Raw genomic sequence first — 24,447 nt, forward strand, 5'->3', positions numbered from 1 at the left:
AATCACGCTAATAAGCTGATTCTGGTCAACATTATTAATCACTGTAACACGGTTGCTGTAGAAATTATTGTCAGAAAGTAAAAAAACAATATTTAGGTGAAATGGTCGAGGCTAAGACGTTTCTCTGCATCTGCATGCAACAGGGAAGCAGGTTTAAAAGTGTTTCCATGTCATTAACGGTGAATGTTTTTCAGAAGAGTCCTGCTTTTTTCTTCATGTCACTCTGCCTCCACTTTGGCAAGCGCTTGAAGTCTAGGCGACTCGTCCCAAGCAGGTTCTCAAAATCCACATCAGACAGGTAGTCCTGAAATCAGAGCACAGAGAAAACAGTTAGGCTGACCTCCACTGCACACACTGTGTTATTACATCAGGATACACAGCACTACACGCAGGCTTAGCACCTCCCACTGAATCACATCATGTTTACAGCCATATTGTGAGAGAAAGGGCACTGACTTATTATAAAGAACATAGTGGTGGGGGACAATGTCTTGTAGGTATTTTGTCTCTTTGTAGTCGTTTTGTGTCTTTTTGTAGTTTGTTTTGTGTCTCTGTAGTTTGTTTTGTGTCTCTTTGTAGTCGTTTTGTGTCTCTTTGTAGTCATTTTGTGTCCATTTGTAGTTGTTTTGTGTCTCTTTGTAATCATTTTGTGTCACTTTGTAGTCATTTTGTGTCTCTTTGTAATTGTTTTGTGTCTTTTTAGTTGTTTGGTGTCTCTTTGTAGTTGTTTTGTGTCTCTTTGTAATAATTTTGTGTCTCTTTGTAGTCATTTTGTGTCTCTTTGTAATTGTTTTGTGTCTTTGTAGTTGTTTAGTGTCTCTTTGTAGTCATTTTGTGTCTCTTTGTAGTTTGTTTTGTATCTCTTTGTAGTCATTTTGTGTCCCTTTGTAGTCAACGTGTAGTTTTTTTGTGTCTCTTTGTAGTCAATGTGTAGTTGTTTTGTGTCTCTTTGTAGTCATTTTGTGGCCCGTAATTTTTTCGTGTCTTTGTAGTTGTTTAGTGTTTCTTTGTAGTCATTTTGTGTCTCTTTGTAATCGTTTTGTGTCTTTGTAGTTGTTTTGTGTCTCTTTGTCGTCATTTTGTGTCCCTCTGTAGTCATTTTGTGTCCCTTTGTAGTCAATTTGTAGTTGTTTTATGTCTCTTTATAGTCATTTCGTGTCTCTTTGTAGTCATTTTGTCTCCCTTTGTAGTTGTTTTGTGTCTCATTGTGGTAATTTTGTGTATTTGTTTTGCCATTTTGTGTATCTTTGTAACCATCTTGTGACTCTTTGTATGAATGTTGTGTCTGTATTATTTTGTGTTTCCTTGTAGTTATTTTGTGTCTATTTATAAAGAACTTGAGTCTACAGCTTTACTAATGTGTGTTTGGCCTTTTTTGTATTTCAGAGGAATGAAACCGTAGCCTTAGTATGCAATGCAGCTGAAAGACTGAATGAAGGGAAGAATACAACAAATTACAAATACTGGATTGCATTTACTGCTTATCAATCTTTAAAGACTCTAATCAGGATCAGTAGCAAATAACACAGTGACTTTCCAACAAGAAGGCACATTCACTAAGCAGCCATCAACGCCTTCAACATTCACATACACCCGACACTTAGCACATCATGACTTTCATGTTTTTGCAACAGATCCATAATTCTGCACCCACCTCTCTCTGGCCGGGGTCCACTCCCTGCGGCAGCTCACTGGGAGACTTGTTGATGAGGAGCTCTGGATCCAGATACATTCCAGAGCCTCCAGCAGAGGGGGACACAGTGCCACCACCTGGGGATGATGGAGTGAAGCTAGAGGAGGGGGACAGGATCATGGATGCAGAGGGCTGGGCTCTCTGGGTTGATGGGCTGGTGGGAGTAGATGGTCTTGGGGAAAGATCACCTCCGTGGAACCTGTAGACTGGAGGGGAGCTTGTGGGGCCTCCTGGAGCCCCATAACCACCTCCACTTACCCCAACAGGACTCTTACTGACACTAGTGTTGTTCAGATCCTGCAGGCGTAGGATATGGTTAAGGGAATCATATTTTCGGTGTGTTTTTTCATGAAATTTCAGGTGAAAACAACAAAACTGGTAAATATTCACACATTAATTACATTATTTAACACATAAGGTAATATACATTAGTGATCCGTACATTTGCTATATTAGTACATTAAGTCAATTATTGGAAAAATTAGTGTCAGTCAATCACTTACAACAGTGATCTGTGAGAGAGATGCTGGATCACTCAGCTTTTTTTTCATCTCCTCATAGGAGTTGCCTCCCTGTTGAGAAGATCAAGTGAGGCAGGATTGAACATTCGTAAGCATGCAGAATTGTCTTTATCTTCAAACAATCCATAAAATCATCCACATGCCACTGTATGTTCTAATTTCTGAAACGAGTCATTTACATGACTCTTTTCAATCATTTCTGTTGATGAAATGGAAATGGCCGGTCATTCGTAATTGTTTAATCATGCTGCATTATTGTATCAAATTGCATCAAAAGTACTCTAGTGCCTCTCGCTGAGATCAAAGAGCCGATAACAAACTCACGCTCCACTTGTGAGGATCCCAAGCATTGAACCAGCCGGTGAAGGTGGGTGGTTCGTATCCCTGTTTGACAAAGGCGATGGGTGTGTCGGGGTCGCGGCCTGCAGGGTGGGTCCTCAGGTATTCCTGTGCGCTGTTCCACGCCTCCTTGGTCTCGTACTGATTTGCAGAGTTTCCAACCCACAAGAAAATCTGAGGTTTATAAGAGAAAGAAGAAAGAGATAAACGCCTTCTATTGCATTGTGAACGAACGGCACTACATAAAAGTCACGATTCAGTTAAGGAGTAAAGTGGCAAAGTGTCTCAGAGACCAAAGCCTTTTGCTGGGGACTGCAGTATTTTTCCTACTGGCAACCTTTGTAAACTATTTTCATAATACAAAAGAGGAACATTTAAAACACTTCTGTACTACATTGTACTGACACTGTACAAACACATTCCTAAAACGCAACATGCCTAAAATAGAATTACCACCATGTGTATTTTAGACTTGCATATTATATGTAATAAAGAAGAAATTTAACAAAAAGGTAATAATATAGTATTTCACAAAACATGGATGTTTAACACACATCTTCAGAAGATACAAACAATCACCACAGTTTAAAGATTACTGTCCCCAATTCAGTATCGGACCTAATGTCTCCCCTTCTGTTTATTTAGTTACGGTGCTGAATAATGGACAGAAACATTGTTGGAGCCATTTGGGTGTTTTTTGGTTTATTTTTTGAAAGATCAAATTAGATACTTTGTGTATTGGTATATGACGTCACAAGAGGGTTACTTGACGGTGATGGGTCACGTCAACTAATTAGGTGATAAATAAATGTGTTTGCTGAACGGCTGGGGGGAAAACAGTTCTTACAACATGCACACGGAAATCAAAGGCAGAGTATGAATGATTAACACAATGTATAAAAAGAAAAGATAGTGTAAGTTATCATTCTGCACAATTACTAACACCTCAACACGAAGCAGAGGACCGAAGAAGCAAGCAATAAACAGACAACTAAAGGTATGCGCGTCAAGGACACATTCTTACTGTTCAACACACCAATGCGACTATCAGCATAGGGCCAATTAGTCACTACAAACATTATGATGTCACAGTAAAGTTGAACTTTGACCCTTTGGATAGAAAATGTTACTTTATAAACATTTATGTGAAGTTTTGTTATAATAAGCATAGAAATTCTTGGGTTATGGCCAAAAACATGTTGTGAGGAACCAGTTAAAAACGTTACACCCATGTCCTCCAGGGTCTCGGTGGAGCATCCGCGTGCAGCCCAAAAACAGTTAAAACGCCAACTGTCCATGTTATAGTTGTTATTATACTCAACAGAGTATAATAACTGCCGCTTCAGTGTGTATGTGGATGGAAACACATCCAACATAAACGCACATTTGACTGCATCACCTAATGTGCTGACCAGCACTCTCCCTGATGCATAAGTTTAATATTTCATTATTCTTTTTATTTTGTCGAGATGCCTTTCATTTGTGCACGGCAATCCACGTGTTGTTTTGTGGCTTTTGTTATCACTTAACGTTATTCTTCTGAATTTTTGGAAGTTAAACTCCACAGTTTAAGTAAAAAAAAACTTTTTTCTGTCTCTTATTTTGAGCCAATCTTACCTCTCCCAATAAGAGTTTATATGCTATAGGAAAAAAAGGTTCTATAGAGAAACACTCCTATAAAATGTAGCAAATACATAGACACCTTGCAACGTCCACCTTAATTATTATTATTTTTAAACTTCTTAAATTGTACATATAGGTCACTTCCCCACCAATGACCCCTTTATTTAAGAAAAAAAAAACCAAAGCCTCGACAAAAATGCCCTCTTGGTTGCCCCTATAGAAAATAAATATATGATAAAGTGCTTTATAGTTGACCTTTTATGTGGAGAAAACATGACACAGCATAATATACGCTGCCCTGCTGTAGAAAACGTTTCTATGTGCTGGTGCTCACAGCCGAACAGTCCAGCTCTCACCTCCTCCCAGGTGTCCAGCAGCATGACATCCTCCTCGTCCAAGTCGCTCTGGGCGAAGTCGTCCACCTCGGTCATCCTGAACTGACCAATCTGATTGGAGCATTCAAACAGCCGCGGACTGTGAGGAGGCTCCTCCTTCTGTAGTCTGAAACAACACAGAGCTCACACTACATGTGTAATCTTCTGTGTGTGTGTGTGTGTGTGTGTGTGTGTGTGTGTGTGTGTGTGTGTGTGTGTGTGTGTGTGTGTGTGTAGACCATATTTCAGATGACATTGAGCCTATTTCACTGACTTTGATATAAAAATAAAATATAATCCTTGCAGATTTAAACGTAAGCTTATTAATGTTACAAAATATGATTAACAGCCGTTTGGAGTCCTTGTTGTTGGTTGTTGGAATTTATATTTTTTGCTTTATTTGCTAGAATATAAAGCAAAAAACTAGCTGAATGTTAATATCTTCTTTCTGAAGTGTCTTTGAGCAAGAAACCCAACTGATTTCTTTTGAGATTGCAAAAATATCCTAAAAAAAGCCTGATTCAAAGGTGTAATGTTGCTGCTGCCTGTGCGTACCTCTTGTCACAAGCATAGGGAGCCTTTCCTCCCAGAGCTACCCAGAATTCAGCTGGCTCCTGCCCCTCCATCACTACCTGCTTGTCCTGCTTGGACAGCACATCAGACATCGCTCTCCCCATCACCCTCTCATCCCCACTGCAGCCCTGGAGACGGACAGAAGCAGACACCAAACAAACACACACACACACAGAAATTCACATTTACCCATGAGGCTTTTGCAGCTTGTTATAGTGTTTCTTAACAGTGCCCGTACCTTCCCATACCACAGGTAGCATATGTGGTCGGTCTTCAGCAGGAAAACATCGTTGGTGTTGAGAGACGAGGCCCTCGCCAGCACTTCGGTGGCTTTGGTGTTCAGCTCATTAGTCCCTCTGACCTGGAAGAGCCTGGCACCTCCGTCAGGGTTGACCACACCCGGGCGGCCTGTACCCCCCTAAAGACACACCCACATTTATGTCATGTCTTAATGTTTTGAGCACATTCCCCTTGACACAAACTAGATAAAGATCTTATTTGCATTTGAGCGTTTGCAATCCAGCAAAAATATAATCTTCAGTGTAAAAAAATTGGCACCTCAAAGATGATGAATTTGCCTTTGAAAATAGCCAGGAAATGGCGAGGCTCCTTTCCCATGATCACTCTGACCTGGACCGGGGCTCCATTGTACTTGTTATCAAGATCGACAGCCTGGTAGGCACACGCTGTGATCTCATCTTTAGTGGCGTGACGGCCCTGGTGTAAGAAACATCAAATCAAATTAACACAGAGCTGTTCTTTTTTTTCATTCATCAGAGCCAGAAGGAAAGATTTTAAAAAGAATATTCCCCTTGTGATGATACAGACCTGCCACATGTAGAGTATGTACTGCTGCTGGTTAGATCTTTGGTATGTGTACAGCACCAAGTAGCAGTCTCCTCCATAAAACTGCCCATAAGTACTCGGATTTACTTCCGCCAGCTCCAAGTTCTCAATACGCCACACCTGACCCGAATATTAACAAAAATGTTAAAAGTTTCAGAAGTCTGTCTACCTTTTTGTGTTTAATTCGGCATCAGAAGAAGTTTTCCTCACCTTAACATCTCCGGAGGCGTCATCCACCATGCGCTGCTGTGCTGCCAGTTCAGGACGTGCGTGGAGCTCCATCACATCAAACTTTACTTGGTCTACCTTCGCTGTATGAAGAGCCAAAGTTTTCAGTATCGAACAAATAAATAAGAAAATGGAAATCTCACTTTTTACAATATTGGACCTTCAAAGGTTATGCATGTGTTACCTATCTTTCCCATGCTGTAGGTGGTGCCAAGACCCTGAGTTTGCCCTTTATCTCTCCAGGATTTGAACAAGTGCTTGAACATTGCTGACTCCCCTCCCTCTGTCATCACCTCCACACTGGTGCTGGATGGGTAGTTCTTGGCTTTTATGTAGCCCTGGTAGATGAGATGATAAATGATTACCATTTAACTCTGTGGTCCTGCACACTTCTCTTACAGTGTGTACATTTAGGCTACTCACCACTGCCCTGTTGAGAGCTTCCCGCCGCTCTTCCTTGGAGGCCTGTTTGCCTTTCCACACCATCACACTAGAGCCTCTTTGGTCCGCGATGTAACAGTCCTGACCGTGAGAGAAAAAGAAACAATGAACAATGAGACCCATGTTCTACAATAACAGTCTCTAAAGCAGGTGTCTCAAACTGATCCAGTAAAGGGCCCTTTACTGGATCAGTTTGAGACACCTGCTCTAAAGGAACATGTTTGAAAGGATTCAAAGAGATTTACAGAGGAGTGCAGCAGGTCTTGAGTTAGAGGCTGGGTGGCCACTTCTTGAACCACGAGATTCCCGCTATTTTCAAAAACGCTGAGGATAAAAAGATAGTGAATGATTTTATTAAACGGCCAAAATATTATAATCTTATTGCAGCAATGATGCACCAGATCGAGAAAAAGCCCCCTTACTGGTAGAGTCTGACGTTGGAGTTCTGCGCCCGGTCAGGTTTATCATCTGGCACGGCCTCCTTCAACTGCCCGGTTCTTTGGCCGAGCACCGCCATCATGACTTTCATGAGCTCGGGGGAGTCCCGCTCATCTCCTCCCTCCACCAGACCAATCTGAGCTCGACCTCCTCTCTCCCTGTCCCGGATGTCCTGAGCCAACAAGACTGCCTGCAAACGAGGGAGATCCACTTAAGCCATTTTCCGTTGCGTATGAAAACAAACATTAATGGTTAGAGACTGACCTCAGAAGTGGAGGCTTACCTTGAGCTTCTCCCTCCTGTTGCTCTGGGGGCCGTTCCACTGCACTATGGCTTTCCCCATATCCAGCAGGAATATATCTCCATTGTTAAAGCTGTTCCATGACACCTCCACCTGCACACATGCACAAAAACTTTACCATGAGTGGGAGTTATCAACCTTTATTCAAATGGACAGTATACGCCGTCATAAAACCAATACATTCAGAGAAACAAATGTTTGCATAGGAAAACATTAACGAAATACCAAACAGTCATAGCACTCCTCAAGCAATTAACACATACTTTGACAGCTATGGCAACAAGTAAGCCATAATTTGTCTAAGAGGGAGTGCCGACACCCCTTGTGGCGCGGCTGTGTGACACCTGTGATAGCTACAGTGGGAGGGACAAAAGCAGGCGGCGTTAATCCCTGTCATTGCCCTTTTTATTCCACTCTGCATACCTCTGCCGCTGTAACGTGCTTCCTCCCTTTGACGTGCAGCAGCCGCAGGACGTTGTAGACGTTTGTGTCAACATGGTGAAAACCTGAGGCCACTCCGCCCTTCTTGTAGCTGCGGAGAGATCAGTGCAGATTACCACAGTTCAAGGGTAATAAAAAAACAACACACACACACACACACATACACTAACACACACAAGCACTTCTTGATTTGTTATTTTGGACATTTAAACGTGATGTTTCAACACCGTGAAGCAAAAAAAACCCCATAACAATGAAAAGTCAGAGGTTAGTGAACTGGGCGAGGGGACAAAGTGCTTTTCCTTGCTAAGCCTCAACAAAACAAGTGTAATTTGTGTCATAATGATTTCATGCAGAGGGATTACTGTTGTAAGCCATGTCTCAGGAAGATTACAGCACAAGTGTGCGTGTGTGTCTGTATTTGGTCACAACCCCCTTCTAGTTCACATTCTGTACCAGCCCTTTTTCTTTGACTCACATGAGGCCGTTTTTGAAGTAGCTCCTGAACCGCGGTGACTCGTTACCCTGCACCTCCCTGTGCTGGACCGGACTCCCGCCCAGGTGTTCGTCCAGCTGGGTGACGTAGATGGCTGCTGCACCTTGCTCATCCTGAGAGGAGGAGTTTCCTATCCAGTAGTGGATGTCCACCGACTGGCCTGATCCCTTGTTCTGACTTATCTGGTGAAAAACACAAATAACAAGACTCACACTTACACACGAAGCGTACTATTAAAGCATTCATACATCACAGGCTTTATTGATGTGCAGCCTCTTGGGAAATCAATCAGTACTGTACGCACATAAAGAACAATGTAACAGTCTCCTTCAAAGAAGTTACCAAAGCCTTGGGCTGGAACAGGCACCATCTGCATGTTCTGAATGAGAAAAGTAACAAAAACATGTTGGATATCATGACATTTTACACAAAAAAGACCAGTGTGGCCAGTAATGTCCACATGTGCACGCACAGTAATATGACATTTGTTTGAGGGCTGACTTACATTGATGGTCCATATCTGCAGGCCTGGCTTTTTGTTGACATTTCTAAATGTGTCTTGATTTTCATCATTCATCATTCTGCTGAACTGAAACAAACACACATGTAAGGTAAAAAAATGACATTGTTTATCTTATGCTATGAGGAAAGCAACATAAATATGTGCAGGTGATTTACGCAATGAAACTCATTTAAGGTAGATGAGATGTACAGTGCCTATAGAAAGTCATGATAACCTTTTGAAAAAGTTTTACACATTTTGCCTTACAACATTCAAGTGAAAGTTTCTTTTCCAGCTATTGAAAATTAATTAAAAAATTAAAAACTAGAATAGCAGGGTTGGAAAAGTGATGAGTCCCTTTAGAAAAACCTTTATAAACATTCTCAGGTATAACTGATCACCTTCCAGATTACACACAGAGTTAATTGGCCTCCATCTGACATTAATTGTGGTGTTTTCCATTACTTCAGAATAAAATCAGCCTTTTATTGAGGAGTCCACTCCTAGTAGAGTATGGTAACATAAAGGATTCACCATGGTTGGAGAGATGCTTTCAAAAGAGCTCAGGATAAAGTTCTGAATAGGCACTAGTTAGGAGAAGGATAGAAAAGATTTCAAAGGCTTTAACTATCCCTCTGAGGACCGTTCAGAGTATTGCTCAGAAGTGGAAGGCATATGGATCCACCCAGACCTCACCTAGATCGGGCCGCCCCTCCAAACTGGATGACCGAGCCAGGAAAATATTGATCAGGGAAGCTACCAAGAGGCCCATGGTGACCTTGAAGGAGTTACAAGTCTTAATGGCAGAGGTTGGTCGATCTGTGCATGTGACAACAATTTCACAAGTTCTACATGTTTGACAAGGTGGAGAGAAAGAAGCCTCTTCTGAGTCTCTCAAAAATATATATTGAAGATTCTGATGCCATGTGGATAAAGGTGATATGGTCAGATGAGACCAGAATTGATGTTTTTGGGCTGAACTCCAAACTCTATGTTTGGCAGAAACCAAACACAGCACACCACCCAAAACACAGGATCTCTACAGTGAAGCATGGTGGTGGCAGCATTATGTTGTGGGCTTATGTCTCTTCAGCAGGGACTGGGCAGTTGGCCAGGACTGAAGGGAAAATGGATGCTGCCAAGTCCACCCAAATTCTTGAGGAAAACCTGCAGCCCTCTGTTAGACACTTGAAAATGGGCAGGTGGTTCACCTTCCAGTATGCCAATGACCCAAAACACACCACCATAAAAACAACACAGTGGCTAAAGGACAGGAGGGTCAATGTCCTAGAGTGGCCCAGTCAGAGCCCTGACCTGAATCCTATAGTTCCCTGGTTCTCAAACTGTGGAACATGTATCACTGGTGGTACTCAAACTTTCTTTGGTGGTACTTGAAGGAATCTCCAAAATAAAAAAAATAAAACGTTAATTACTAAATTAATGTAATACTAAGAAAATAGTACTGAGATGTATTTTTTTACATTTAGCATTTCCTGTCATATTTTTGTTTCAATATCAGCCAGCTATGTAGTCACGTTCATGAGTTAGGAGCTAAACTGTGATGTAAGAGTGAGAGTGAGTGTAAGAGTGAGCAGAGGTAAAATGGTTGTTTCTAAAACACAGACATGTCGGTTCTGATGCTTCACCTTTCTACAGCGTGGCTGTGGCTGAAGACAGTCAACAATAAATAATCTTCTGATTAAATAGAATTAAATTAAATAGGAATAAACCTTCCTGTCCGTAGCTGGTTAGTGTCGGCCTTTGCTGCTGTATTTTAACATTGGTCTTAGTGGAGGGACTTGAGAGAGCCTGATATTTTCTGAGGTGGTACCACATGTATGAAGTTTGAGAACCACTGGGACTTGTAGTGTGCAGTCCATTGCAGCTCACCACAGAATTTGACTGACTCTCTCACTCATGTTTGCCTTAAATCGGTTGGCAGGTTGGGTTGATGTCGAATGACTCATGATTCATCAAAATAAAATACCGTTCTGACATCATAATCAACAAAGAAAATAGGCCTTTGAGGCAAAACTTAAATCATATGATAAGCAAACTTAGATGTTTTGCTTACGATAAGCTTGACATTGTTTAACGTGCTTAATGGTTAAGAACAGTCTCTCATCTGAGTCTTCAACCACAAATTGTGCACACCTTTCTCTATGAGCCTAATGAACTGGAGCGCAGTGGGAATTGTAGTCCTGTTCCCTCTGTGGCCTTACGGGGCACCTCTAGGTGGCAATATTACACCAACACAACAACAAAATAAAAGAAATGGCTCTAACAAATAACATATTATAACCTTATAACAGTTTCTTGTTTAGACATCCAGCAGAGCACCTTTAGCAATCATTAGTGGAGATTCTGCCCAAATGTATGTCCAAACTCACTCACTTTATGCTCTATTTTTGGTCTCTACCATCTCCGCATAACCTTGTCTGCTGTTTGGTGCTGGGCAGGTGGTTTTTAGCATTTTTGCATAAGAAAAAGCTACCTGCTGTAAGAGTATATCAAAACCAGATTGGGAGCGAAACTAAGACAATGGGCTGTGCGCTGCTCAGAAGAGCTGAGGGAAAATGCTTTAACGTGATTTTAACACTTCTTCCACCACTAATTAAGGTCTAACAGTTTTAAGTATGTGTTAGAGCACGTAAACAGCATATTATAAAGCACATATTCAATTGCATCTCTTCCAAAGAACTTATATATAAAAATATGGCCTACTCCTCCTCATCGCTCATCTTTAATCACCTATTTTTCACTGGAAACAGATGTCTCTAAAGTGACAAATGAACCATTTCAGAAGATTGGCTCTCTGACAGCGAAACACCTCTAGTGCCCCTAATGAGAGTCATCTGGGCTCCATAGAAACATACAAGTTCTCTAATCAGCGATGCTTAAAACAGCCTCTTGACTCAGATATCAGAAACAACGGCACTGATAAGCAAACACACTGTATCAGCTGAGCCGAGAATATAGACTCAGTGGTGAGATGCTGTATGGAAACAGCTCAGTGGGAGGCAACATATTGCAAATGCAAATACGGGATCCTTGCACTCATGATGGCAAATAGCTGGGGGAGCTGAGGTTGCAGTTATTCTCCAGAGAAATAACCCAGCTGTAATTCACTGGCTCATACACAGAGTCTTATCGCCACATATAGGAATAAAATGTCTGGCTGGGCAGTGATTGATGGTGTGGGTGGTGTAAGGTGAGGCAGAGCAAGTCTGTTGTACTCCACCAGGATGTTAACCACACCCTTCATTAATACTATCAAGGCTTTGGTTTTCAGGTAATCAGATAAAAAGAGGTGACACACACAGAGCAAACAGAAAAAAGGGTTGAGATTGAAATAACATGATAGGGCTTGGTCTAATGTTGCAAAACTTCATTTGGTGTGTGAGTTTCAGGAGAACTGAGAAGCAAAGATGGAGTCAATCGCATTTTACAATATCTCACCTATAGTGTCATACATAAAGAGTCTTGCAGGTAGCGGTAAAGCAAGATTGTGTAGCCACAATCGCCGAAAAGTAACAATTATGGGGTAGCATTTACTAAATGCTAAAACAGTGTCGACGTTTGTTAACAATAGATAGATAGATAACTTTATTTATCCCCGAGGGGAAATTAGGTAATTGTAGCAGCGGTACAGAGCAATCAGAAGTACTAGCTAAGTAATAGCTAACATTAGCCACCAGTGAGGCTGCAGCAGCTTAAATCCTATAGTTTAAATCGTTTGATTCTTTGCCAGCTGCAGTGATTCGGATAAAGGAAATTGATGAAGAGGAAAAAACATGAAATAAGTCATGAAAGCAGAAATATGGATCCTTCCTTGTGCTGTGTCTGAGCAAGGGTGTGTTTGATTGCTTATGAATTTAAAATTTGAAGGGTATGATTGTGATTTCTTCAATAGTTACATAATCTCACTCAGTCCACCCTACACCTATTGCTGACATATAACCTGTTGTAATAATCTATATTGCATCCTGTCCTGTTTGTTTAGAGCTGTTTAGCCATTGTATTTATGCTTTAACATAACATATCAAAAGTTACTTTTGTTTAATATTAAACACGGCCCCAATTTCCAGTTAATGAAATATATAATCAATTGATAACAGTAAAAACCAACTTGGGAAATTGTACGTTTTTAATGTCATGTCGAAAGAACAGAGGAATTTTTCCTGCTCCAAAAAACCATTCATCATCATATTCCCCATTCACAGGGCGCATGAGAGGCCACACCCGTATCTACTCCACATATCAAACTGTCAACTAAACTAACAATTTCCCTCAGTGTCCCATATTTAAAGCAAAACCTTATATCATTTTAAAGAGCAGGATCACATTCTCGGCTCATGTATTTCTGATGAAATAAATAATATCAATGAAACTTTGAAAACTCTGGATGGGGAAGATTTTACCTTAATTGATTCATTTTCAATTATGAATTTATACCTGACTAAATGGCTAAAACGTTTATTGCAAGCTGTACATGTTTTTTTTGCTGTAGTGGCAACTCCCTGTTGAATGAAATATAACCATTGTGCTCTGCAACATGATCCCGCTCAAAATATATGAAAAACAAATAATTTCTGAAAAGATCAATTGAAGGCCAGCGTTGGTCCCATTACTGTGACAGGAAAGACTGGTTCCACTTCAATTAACCTGCTCTGTCCATTGACTCAGCGTACACAAAGAGCTTTGTTAATGCTCTAGTTACAATACTAATATGTTCACCTCCATTTAACATGACATCGTGGAGGTTTAAAAACACTGCATGACGTCTGCTGTGAAGATTTGTTTCAACAAATACAATAATAAAGATGTAATTCTTTGCCAGCTGCAGTGATTCGGATTAAAGGAACTTGATGAAGAGGGAAAAAAAAGGAAATTTGTCATCAAAGTAGAAATATGGATCTTACCTTGTGTTGTGTCTGGCGGAGTGAAGGCCTCGCTGTCTCCTACAAGTTGCGGAGATATGGATTAGTGAAATGTCTTTATGCGATATCGCTGGCTTTCCCTCCTGTGTGCAAGCTGGAGTGTGTGTGTGTGTGTGTGTGTGTGTGTGTGTGTGTGTGTAAGTGTTTGTGTGTGTGGGGTGGGGTGGGGGTGGCAGAGAGGGCTGGGTGTATTTGTCTCCACACCCAGATTTGAACACACCTGCAATTTCCTGCCTCAATATTTACAGTACAACAACCTTAAATACGCCTCCTTACATTGAATCCCGGCCCCCTTTTTAAAAAGAAGGTGTTTTGAAGTGGAGATTCTGGCCTGTTTTAAGGATGAATGAAGGGAGCTAGACTTGCAGAACGCGCCACAAAATCAAGACACATGAGAAAATCATCTACAATACCTGAACTGAGATGGACTTGAGCCCCACTCGAGGTCCTGATTGTGCTTCGAGTAGCCAGTAGGAGTTGTGTTTGTGTTTGGTTGAGCCCTCAGCATCACAGCGGACATTACAGGGGCCACTTGACACCAATTATTCATTCCACAACTGTTACAACTAGCAGATGGGGGAATTGGACTGGAGGAGCTCTGAGTGCTATTGGAAAGGAATCAGAGGCTTTCTGTGGCTAAGTCTCTCATTCTGTGCTTTCTCACACACACACTCGAAGAGGAACGCTTGACATTACTGAAGGTTTACAGCTCCAGGCTTTGATCCCCCAACAGAGGAGACAGCTTGTGTTTACATTTGTTTGCTAAATGTGGTGAAGTATTAACACGCACTAGCCGAAGTGATTTGCAAACTTTTTTTTGAAGTATTAGACAAGAAGAGTCTTTGCAGAGTGTGGATGTTAATCCCCAGTCAAACACTGAATTGTATGTAATGATACAATAATGATAACAGAAATAAATTGTGTCGCTTTTACAACTAAGGATAACTATGAAAGCGACAAAAAAATAAGGCTAACTTCTTCTGTCAGTGTATGAATCATTGATGAGGTTCCTGCTGAAGTTTTCTGTTCAGGGATACATCTTTTACACTTGTGTTTGTCTTATATGGTTCACACAATCTCTGCTAGGGGGTCTGAAAAAACAGTTACATAACTAACCTGGTTTTCTTGTTAACAAACAGCTTCAAGTCATCAGACTGAAAGATTTCTTACCTTTGACCACGTCTTTTCATTTTTAGATCCAACCCTTGACTCCATTATTAAAATATGATCATTTCAACAAGGCGGTCAACTTCAGTCCCAACATATCTGAAGGACGAGTGGAAAATCAGGAGAGAAAAAAAACAACTCTGCAAGAGTTCTTGAACAATAGGCTCTGTAATGCCTAATCCACTGGTGCAGTTAAAGTGGCTGCAACGTAAGCGGAAGCTAAAAGTTCACATCAAGATATCACATGAAGCTTAACGCCTCTTGGTTGCACATTAACCAGTTTATAGCCGTATCATTAATGCACCTGCAGATCATTTAACCTAGCACAATTGAGCTTGAACCTTTGTTGAAATCAGTCGTGCCCTCTTGTGTTCAATCCATTATTGAAATGGCCTTAAATGCTTAAAAGTGTTTCATAATGCACATTCTACTTTCAGGATATTTTTATAGGTATAATTCATTATAATTATTATAATAGTATCCGGCTTAAGACAAAAAAAACACAATTCCAAGACAACTGAGCAAACTTCCTCTGCTGACGAAGAACATGCGATATGATCGAAAGACCAGCTTCTAAATGAACCTCATGAGCGAGACCGTTTTGTCGATTACCGTTTCCAAAGTCTAGAATGAACTTTGAACCTCAAACTTGTGACGATTTAATGTGAAACTAGTGCAGTGCCCGTTCAAAGAATACCTGTTTGGGACGGGACGATTATTTTGCCTCTGCTAATGCTGCTCACAGCTTTCTCGAGAACTGCTCATCCAAACTACGTCCCCTAGTAATGCTGTATATGCGTAATATGCTACAGTAATAACCTGCTATTTGGGACTGAATGTGTTCATTCTGAAAGTTACATTGCTGATGCTTGAAATGTTTGAGTTTGCTGCAATGTAACATCTCGGGTCTCTCTGTCTTCATCTGTTCTCGAACGTACAGGACATGTGGTGGATGTCCTGTGCCACTCTAATGACGGTTCTCTTTAACCATTCAGTGGTCTACAGTGTTTAACTCCACCTGCTAGTATTGACTCGACCAACGTGCTAGCAAAAAAAGTACCAGGTACTATGCCAATGAAAAACCAAGACAGAATGGTTCCAGGCGAGTCGAGCTGTGCCGTTCCATGCAATGGATATGCAGCATTAGTCCAATAATCTATTTAAGCTCTGTCTTTGGTCTCCATCAACTCCTGATGATGCTGATCCTGAAATATCTACTAAATGCTCCAATACGATCACCAGCAAGTGGCAACTTTTTCTGTGAACTGTTTGGTGCAGAGCAGGTAGCATACACTCAGTTTATTAAAGCTTTTTAACCTAAAACACAGGAGACAAACCGCAGGATCTGTGATAATTAGTCACTACAAGCGACCCCTTTGACATCACATATAGTTCATTTCTTCCATTTTAACATAGAAATATAAAGTATAGCAGCTTTAAAGTACCGGTATGTTAAAATTATTACACCATGGTACAAACTGACAGTGTGCAAACTTGCAACTTTAATAATTGTTGTACAGTCCGATTTCAACAGCAGTCTTTACAATGCACCCAATCCCCTTTTCCCCAATAAATAGAATTTCATGTCATCTAAGCTAATTATAATATCCTCTCAAAAGTTTAACATTTATTGGTGGACAGCGAGATCATCACAAAGGTTTCTTTTTTTTCTTTCAATAATAAAGTGGGGTTTCAATGTCTTTAAGGATTACCAATTTACAGTCCCTGTCAAGGATCAAATGACGTCACAAATCACATTGAATTGTAGAAATCGTTGGTAAATTTACCAATTCAATGTTATTAAACTCAAAAGCAAAGAATCATCCAGGTCTAACAGGCTGTTTGGATACATGTCTAGAAATTATTCTTTCCTGTTTTGTCAGATTAAATACCAAGTACCAAAGACTTAATTCCAGGTTCCATTTAAGGATTACGTTAATAAGAATTTGGAGAATTGAGTAAATATGCAGCATAAAAATGTGCACCCCATAACCCGACACAACAAAATCCGCACAGTAATGAAGGCACTTCATTCTGTAAGAGAAGATAAATCACAGTTGTTTGAATGAAAGGTCAGACGAGATACAACAGCCTGCATAGCACAGCTCAACACAAAAAAAAAACAACAAAAGGTCACCCATTCTCGGAAAAAAAAACAACTCTTGGTTCTGTCTATTGGATTATTTTTGGTAACTAAAATATTACTTGATAGAATAGTAAAACCTCCGCTCTCTGATAGAAAAATTACTTTATGTATGTCTTGCTTAGAAACATATAGTATGTACATACAGTGATATAATCTTTTGTCAGTAGAAGTCCTGTACAAAGAGTCCAATAATCCAGAGATGGTAAGAATCCCTACAGTTATTGTCCTTAGATTTCATTATGACTGGACCGATTGCCTGAAGTCCTCAGATTGGGAGCCGGGGTGGGACTCCCAGAGCCAGTTGCAGGACGGGAGCCCGGCTGCGGGGCCGTGGCGGCGAGGTGAGGCCTCTGCGCAGCGGGGGCCGAGGCAGGAAGTCACCAGCTGGAGCCGCCGCCTGCTACCTATTCCTCAGGCTCTGTAGCAGACTGTAAACATCCTCCTCCTTACTGAGGCCCTCAAACAGAGGAATCAGATCCAGCAGCTCAGTGTCCGTCAAGTCGTCGAACCAAGACTGCACTGGGACCTGTGGAGAGGAAACAGAGGCAGATTTTGTGTTTATGGAGAAAGAAAACTCTTACAGTTGATGCTCAAGTGGTGCATTAAAGGTGAGGAGAGGGTGCGAGTTTTGTCTAAATAATTAATGTGGGAAATACATCAAAGGCATGAAGAGTGGCAGCAGCTCCACTGAGCAACTCCACAGAGGAGAGAAATCTCATAACACTGGGAACACTGCCTCTGGCTTGATGCTGTTTCTAAAACAACAGTGCCGATTAAAACTGACAGCAGCTCGCAGATATAATCCTCTGCCATCATTAGTAACTGTATAACTAACTTTTTAACATTTTGAAACATATAAAACCTCATGTTTAGGGGTCGGTTGATGTAAACCTAAGTGTGAACAGAAGCAATAAGATTCCTGGGTCAACACTCAACACAGCAACTGTGAGCAACAGAGGATGCCACAAGTCCAGGATCGTGGAGGTTTTAGGTCCGACTTACTGCATTCTCTGGGTGGAAGATGTAGGAGGCAGGTGAGTTGTCTATGATGATGACTTTACTGAGCTCTCGGCCCAGCCGGCTGAGGTCTTTGACATAGTTTCCTCTGTGGAAAACACAGGATTCCCTGAAGAGCCGGGCACGAAACACCCCCCACTGGTCCAGCAGGTCTGCCACAGGGTCAGCGTACTGAAAGAACCAAGAACAAAACAAACAAAAAAACACATCAGTTTAATTAAGTCTGTGTGATGTGACATCACTCTTAAAGTCCTCTTAAAACATATGAGCGAACCTTTGCTAAGCTTGCTGTGAAGAGGACGCACTCAAAGAGCTCCCCCATCTTCTGGAGGAACTCGTCCACGTGGGGCCTCTTGAGCACGTACACCTGAAACGAAGACACAAAAATAAACACACCACCAACACAACAACTACCGAGACTTGGCGTCAAGTGGGATGCCAGCTACTCAAATGAGTGTGAGGAGTGTTGTTGCACTTGCTTTCATATCAGGGACTTGGGCCTGGATTTGAGCACACTTGACCCCAAAGTCCAGTCTAGGTCTCAAGTACCGTTCATGTGTCGTCAGGTTTCAACTGTACCAAACACAGAAGCGGACTGCTATTTAATGTAAGTAGCAGTCTTCAAATAGAGTCGCCAAGGCATTTCTCAACGCAGCGAGTGTCTCCGAAATCCTCATATGCATGCAGGATGCACAAATCTCCTCTGAACTGCACGGCCATGACTAATGATATATAATGAATAAGGCCAGAGGGTCGTTCTTGGCATCGTCTCCAAAATATAAACAATAGTAGGCATAATGCAAAGGTCGACTCCATTGAATGGGCTTGGGATCGTGCGGTAGGTGCACTTTTCTAAATTGTGGCGACAGCATAAACAAATGTCCTGTAGATGATGACGCAAGTGGAGTGGAAACAACCTTACAGTACCTTACTCATGTCAAAGCTGAGCGGCAGGGGAGTGGAGAGGCGGGGCAATTGTACTCTGCACGGTATGAATCAATCGTACTTAATAGGAAAACGCACTTATAGAGTTGTCATATTGAAATCATTCTTAATTCTTAAACTGCCCAGGTTATCTTGAAAGAGATGTGTGCTATGCATTCATATTTGAAGCCAAAGAGACTGTGAAAGTCAGATACATACAAGTATCTAACCTGGCCTAGGAGGATTAAACATTCTCAAACAATACCCAGCCCCTCACAACAATTCATTATGAACATATTTGCCATTTGCGATCATCTTTGTCGTCTTCAGTTGGACTCAGGAGGTTAATCGCTGCCCCCAAGTACAAGTAATCAAGCATAGGCCAAGACAGATACAGAAAGCCTATCCTGGATTACTTGAACCAGGTCACAGCTACAAGGTTTGCTGCTTCAGGTTCAAACAGGATGCTGGAAATAAACCTTTATAGTGAAGCACAAGTCTAATCACAATGCAGGCGTAAACGGTGCCTGTTTCTTCTTTCCTGCTGTCACTTCTCTCTCAAACGCAGACATTTGTCATTTGTGAAGCATCTCTTCTGCTGCTCACTCAACAGTATCTTCAACACGCGCTGTGACATTTGTTTACCAGGTGACACACTCAAGTCACAGCCCATCTATCTTTACACAGAGGAGGAGTGTATACGCTGCTGTCCCACTTTTTACGTTACTGTGAGATAATAGAGAATAAGATAGGAAGACAATGAAGCCGCAGCCTCCAAGGGAGATCTTATAAATTAAATATTCTTTTATTCAAGCGCTCTTCTTGAACACAGTACCTGATGAACAGTGCCATCAATCTCCACTGGAACAATGAAGTCTGCATTGCTGATGGGCTGTAGGAAGACAAGAAACACAGAAAGGATTCAAAACTTCTGCTGTGTTTTTTCCGTGTGTGCTCACAAAACAGCACAATCTGACAAGGAAGCAGCTCAACAACATGCTCACATTTTTGGGAAAGGTAAAACACTCTTATGAGGTGCCCCGGGCAAACTGGGAAGTCTTTAAGCATACTGTGCCTCTCTGTAGCTCAGTGTTAAATAAAAACCAGAAGTGAGACTCCGGGGAGAAACCTAGGAGCTGGAGAAGATGACATGCGTGAACACGGACAGGAGTGCCGACTTGTGTCATATTTTAAAGCAAGAAAGGGTAGAGGAGAGGTGCAGGAAGATAGATGCTGAAGGGGTGTGGGTGGAAGACGAGGAGGGGGGAAAGACGAGGATGAAAGGATTAGGTGGGAGGCACGGCAGTGTCATTTGGTGAAAAGGAAAGAAAGAAACATAGTTGACATAGACGCAGAGAAAAAATGTTTTTAAGAAGCATGAAAAAAGCTTTACTGGCTGTCAACTGCTTGGGTAGTTTTTGTAGACACAAAGGAATAGAGGATTATTCAGAAGAATTGACTGTAATTCATCCACTGGTATTTAAAGAATCCATGTACATCTACAACACTATTCTTTGGTAAAGTAGTTTTACATATATTTTTCATTTACACTTCTAGGCTGTATATGTTTATGTAGCAATGCTAGGCTACATACAGGTAGCTACATAGGTTTGTTTGATTTTACCTTTATTCTCTGTTATCATTGCATTTAGCTCCTGATGTATGTATGTGCTATAACAAGCTATCATTGCTAATATGTTGGAGCATCTGAATTAATTTTTCAACTAGGCTACAGGAACCAGTTGGAAAAACGTAGTAAATTATCTTCAGCTAAAGCTAGCCACGATGAGCCATGACTCTGGCTAACTGCTAGCCTTTACTAGCTACACTAGCTAGTGTCACTGCAATTTGTTTTTTAACATTTGTTTTATGTTTCCTGCCAATTTTACACACTGTTTATTTTTTTTTATTAAATATTTCTATGGCATTATATGGAATTTATTAAAAAAATATATTTTCTTAGCTTGTTTTTTTTCCAAATATGTAGCCTAGTTACTGTTTTGACATCACTTCACGTAAAAAATGTTTTATAACACATTATAATGTAGTAGATATAACTCAGTTGAACACATCTGTAGTAGCCTAATATAAAATATGTCTTCATAAGGGAAGTTAAAATTGTCGACAATGAATTAACACTTAAAAATCCTTTTGGCTGTGTAAAACTATATTCTACAACAAACCATTTATAAGCCTTAATGTTAATGCTAAAAAATGCTAAAAAGGGGGACTTCACGTAGAGTTGAAGAGGATTTTTTGTTGTTTTTTTGTTTTTTCTTTAATATAAACCTATTTACATCCCATTGTACTGTCCAATGCCACCCAGCAGAGGGGGTGTTTGCTGTAGGAATACTAAACACAGCACTTTGACCTTCCACATGTCACCTGTTTAATCTGTCTAATATGAACATTATGGTGGTGACAGTGGAACAATAGACCTTCTGTACTGGAGACGTTTGGTGACGCAAGAGTGAGTTAATGCACAATCAAAGATGCAGATCCCAGACAGATGACGGACAGATGTGAGTGCGTCTACGGATCAGTTTTGTAATATATTCAGCTCTGGTTTAAGCTCACATCAGAGAACGTAAAGACTGCAGCTTCAATTGTCTAAAAACAGATCCAGAATTCAGCCAAACCAGTGACAGGCATTGGTCCAACTTTCAAAAAGAGAAAAGAGAAAGAGGAGAGACACAGATGGAGGGAGAGATGCAGAGACAGACTTGGCCTCTGCCTGTTACTCTTCTGCTGAATCACTCCATCACCTGAAGACTGAACGTACAACAGATGCTCATCGCGCCGCTCTGTAATGGGCCTGAGACGGCAAAAGATATCGGAGGATGTATGTGTAAGAGAAATGGAGGGAGAGAGGGGTAAAGTAAATGGGGAGAACGGAGAGTGTTCTTTGCTGAACAAGCGTTGACCTCAACAGACTTGACGTATGGAACTTCTTCTGGGCTGATGATGACATTCTGACTGTGGTCCAGTGTTTATTTACATACATACATATCACAACACTTAATCATTTGGTATTATTGTCCAAACGTGCTTCTGAAAGACAGGTCCCATCACATCAGGTTTGCCCACCTACAGTATATCTGCGATGACATGCAGGAGACGCTTACTCTCACTTCTTTTAAATCACTTAATTCTTATTTACTGGTCATTTACCAACTTAAGGTTTTATACCTGATCTCTTATTCTGCTGTATACACGATGCATCTTAGATTTTTACAATATCTTCACAAGCATGTGGACAGGGCACTCTTTAGCAGAGTATAAATATATATATATATATTACAATTATTACATGATTTTCTTATGCCTTTATTTGACAGGACAGCTGAAGGTTGATAGGAAATGGGGGACAGAGAGGGGGAAATTGCAGCAAACGAACCCGGGCCGCTCCAGCGAGGACTTAGCCTCTGTATATTAAAGCCTTTAAAGGCTTATTTTCATCATTGTTTAATATGCAGATTATTTTCTTAATATATATCTATATAGATACATTTTACCAGAAAATAGTCTTCACAAGTTCTCAGGGGCTAAGTTGACCTCTTCAAGTGTCTTGTTTTGTTCAACCATTACTTTGTTTTTAATGATTTGGCCTGTCGGTTTCAGTTACAATAAATCTTATTGCTACAGCATGATAAACATTTTAGACAATAGTGTGCTTCCAACATTTTTGGCAACAGTTACGACACAACAAGGCCAATACTGTGAGGTCCATAAATCAATGGTTCTCTTTTTTGGTGTCATCTTGTGGCTGAATGGGATCAAATCCAAGCAGCCAGGTCCCCAGAATATTGTGGAAACCCTCTGCAGAACAGTGGATAATGTTACAGCAGCGGATTAATGCCCTTGAATTTGAAATGAGATGTTTAACAATCGAATGGGTGTAACATTCCTGTGTCCGAATATTTATGGCCACGAGCTGTCTGTTTTGACTAAATTTATTCTTATTTGAGTATTTCATCATCTTTTCTCTGTAAGGCACTTTGTAACATTGGTTCTAAGAAGCTTTACTATTTTTATCATATAACATTTATCATGTCAGCCATTTTTACACATCCAACACACACTGGATCTAATCGTGGAGCAGGCCCAGGAATTATCTTTTCATCCATAAGATGCAGGATGAAGCACACAGTATGTGATGTGTTATGTAATGTTTCTCTTTGAGTCTGTGTCCATCTGTGCATGTGAAATATCCTGTACTTTCTAGTTGCTTTTCTGCACTAATTGTCTAATTCTAAATGGTGACTTGTGTATTAAAGTGCTTAACATGTTAATTCAAAATGACTTCACTTTTAGGGAAAATAATGGACAGGAAATCCTGCAGCCTTCTGAACGGAACTGAAAATGCTACGTGTGCGTCGCTTTATGCTTCACTCTTTTCCTCTCCCAACTGATTTTAATTTATTGCACTTCCTGAATCCATTTCATACTGAATACTGATGTCTGAGCTAAATGCATTTAGACAGAATGAGCATACCGTGTGCAACTGAGTTCCATCAAAAGGGTAGAAGACATGGGGATAAAAAAAAAAAATAGTTTCTGTGTGAGTTTCTGACTTGTTTTGTCAGGGGAGGAAAATAAAACCCTCCAGACTATCAGAACAGATCCAGGATTTCTGCGAAAATTCATCCCGTCATTCAAGGCAACACTACACTGTTTTGGACACACCCTTGTGTGTGGGTTAGCACGTACGTGTGTGTGGCCCCGTACTGCTGGCTTTTGACCATAATGGGTGGGTCCACTACAGTGTGAGTACATTTTTCTCTTCCTCTGGCTTTCCACAGCAAATTACTTCCCAGTCATGCAGTATGAAAATGTACTTAACATGTTTTCTCAGCAGTCGTTCTGGTGAACAAATAGTTTCCTTTCACTGTTGAGCAAAACTAGAGCAAACAAAGAAGATTCTACGGATTCACCTTGAAGCTATTTTGTTGCGCACCTCTCTGGCTTTCTCATGCTGAACACAAAAGACACTCAGGGACAGGTACAGCACGCACGGATGAAACCAGATCAGCTGGGGCCGAGGCAGAGCTGTGCTGAAGTGGGTCACTAGGTGAGCCAGGTGTGTCAGTAGAGGGAACTTTTGATGGTGAGACACAGGAGTCTATTGTCCTTTAACTCTTTAAAGTCTCATCGTTTTGGTAACGTCAGTGAAATGTACAGCAATACTGAGGCTGTATGCTCATAAAAAGCTGACATTCTGATCATACTGCACATTCATTTCGCAAGACAGAGATAATACTGTAGGTACCTCCTGCTAACTGGGCATGCTGATGAACAGCATGATGCAGAGCTACTGAGGATGTATTGGTTGCCATGCCAACGCCTTGTTATAATAACGTTAGGACCTCCTTTTTTCGCTTTCTCCTGTTTTAACTGGGGTATAAAAGCCGTAGTACCCTAACTGATATACTTTCCT

At 41.0% G+C, this 24,447-nt stretch overlaps 2 protein-coding genes across 3 annotated transcripts in view; both read right to left on the reverse strand.

Moving 5' to 3' along the window:
• Positions 1 to 44: 44 nt before the first annotated feature.
• vill (villin-like) lies at positions 45 to 14,971 on the reverse strand (the record flags this gene model as incomplete). The annotated part of the gene is made up of 21 exons (XM_083935943.1): positions 45 to 304; positions 1,655 to 1,990; positions 2,197 to 2,265; positions 2,539 to 2,727; positions 4,533 to 4,677; positions 5,106 to 5,251; positions 5,362 to 5,541; positions 5,682 to 5,840; positions 5,952 to 6,089; positions 6,180 to 6,280; positions 6,382 to 6,535; positions 6,621 to 6,719; positions 6,884 to 6,962; positions 7,061 to 7,266; positions 7,360 to 7,470; positions 7,801 to 7,909; positions 8,297 to 8,496; positions 8,619 to 8,693; positions 8,820 to 8,903; positions 13,739 to 13,777; positions 14,927 to 14,971. The coding sequence occupies 21 exons, from the start codon at positions 14,969 to 14,971 to the stop codon at positions 191 to 193; spliced, it is 2,778 nt and encodes a 925-aa protein (XP_083792069.1). The 3' UTR covers positions 45 to 190.
• A 1,431-nt stretch (positions 14,972 to 16,402) lies between these two features.
• The window catches only part of ctdspla (CTD (carboxy-terminal domain, RNA polymerase II, polypeptide A) small phosphatase-like a), a 32,562-nt gene continuing 24,517 nt past the window's right edge, over positions 16,403 to 24,447 (reverse strand). For both annotated transcript variants that reach the window (XM_083935952.1, XM_083935951.1), the window contains exons 5-8: positions 19,846 to 19,902; positions 18,361 to 18,453; positions 18,072 to 18,257; positions 16,403 to 17,595 (exon numbers count right to left, since the gene is read on the reverse strand). In XM_083935952.1, the coding sequence (XP_083792078.1) occupies positions 17,470 to 17,595; positions 18,072 to 18,257; positions 18,361 to 18,453; positions 19,846 to 19,902 (462 nt within the window). In that variant the 3' untranslated portion in view covers positions 16,403 to 17,469. The remainder of the gene's footprint in view (positions 17,596 to 18,071; positions 18,258 to 18,360; positions 18,454 to 19,845; positions 19,903 to 24,447) is intronic.

Source organism: Echiichthys vipera (assembly GCF_963691815.1).
Source record: "Echiichthys vipera genome assembly, chromosome: 21".
NCBI lineage: Eukaryota > Metazoa > Chordata > Actinopteri > Perciformes > Trachinidae > Echiichthys > Echiichthys vipera.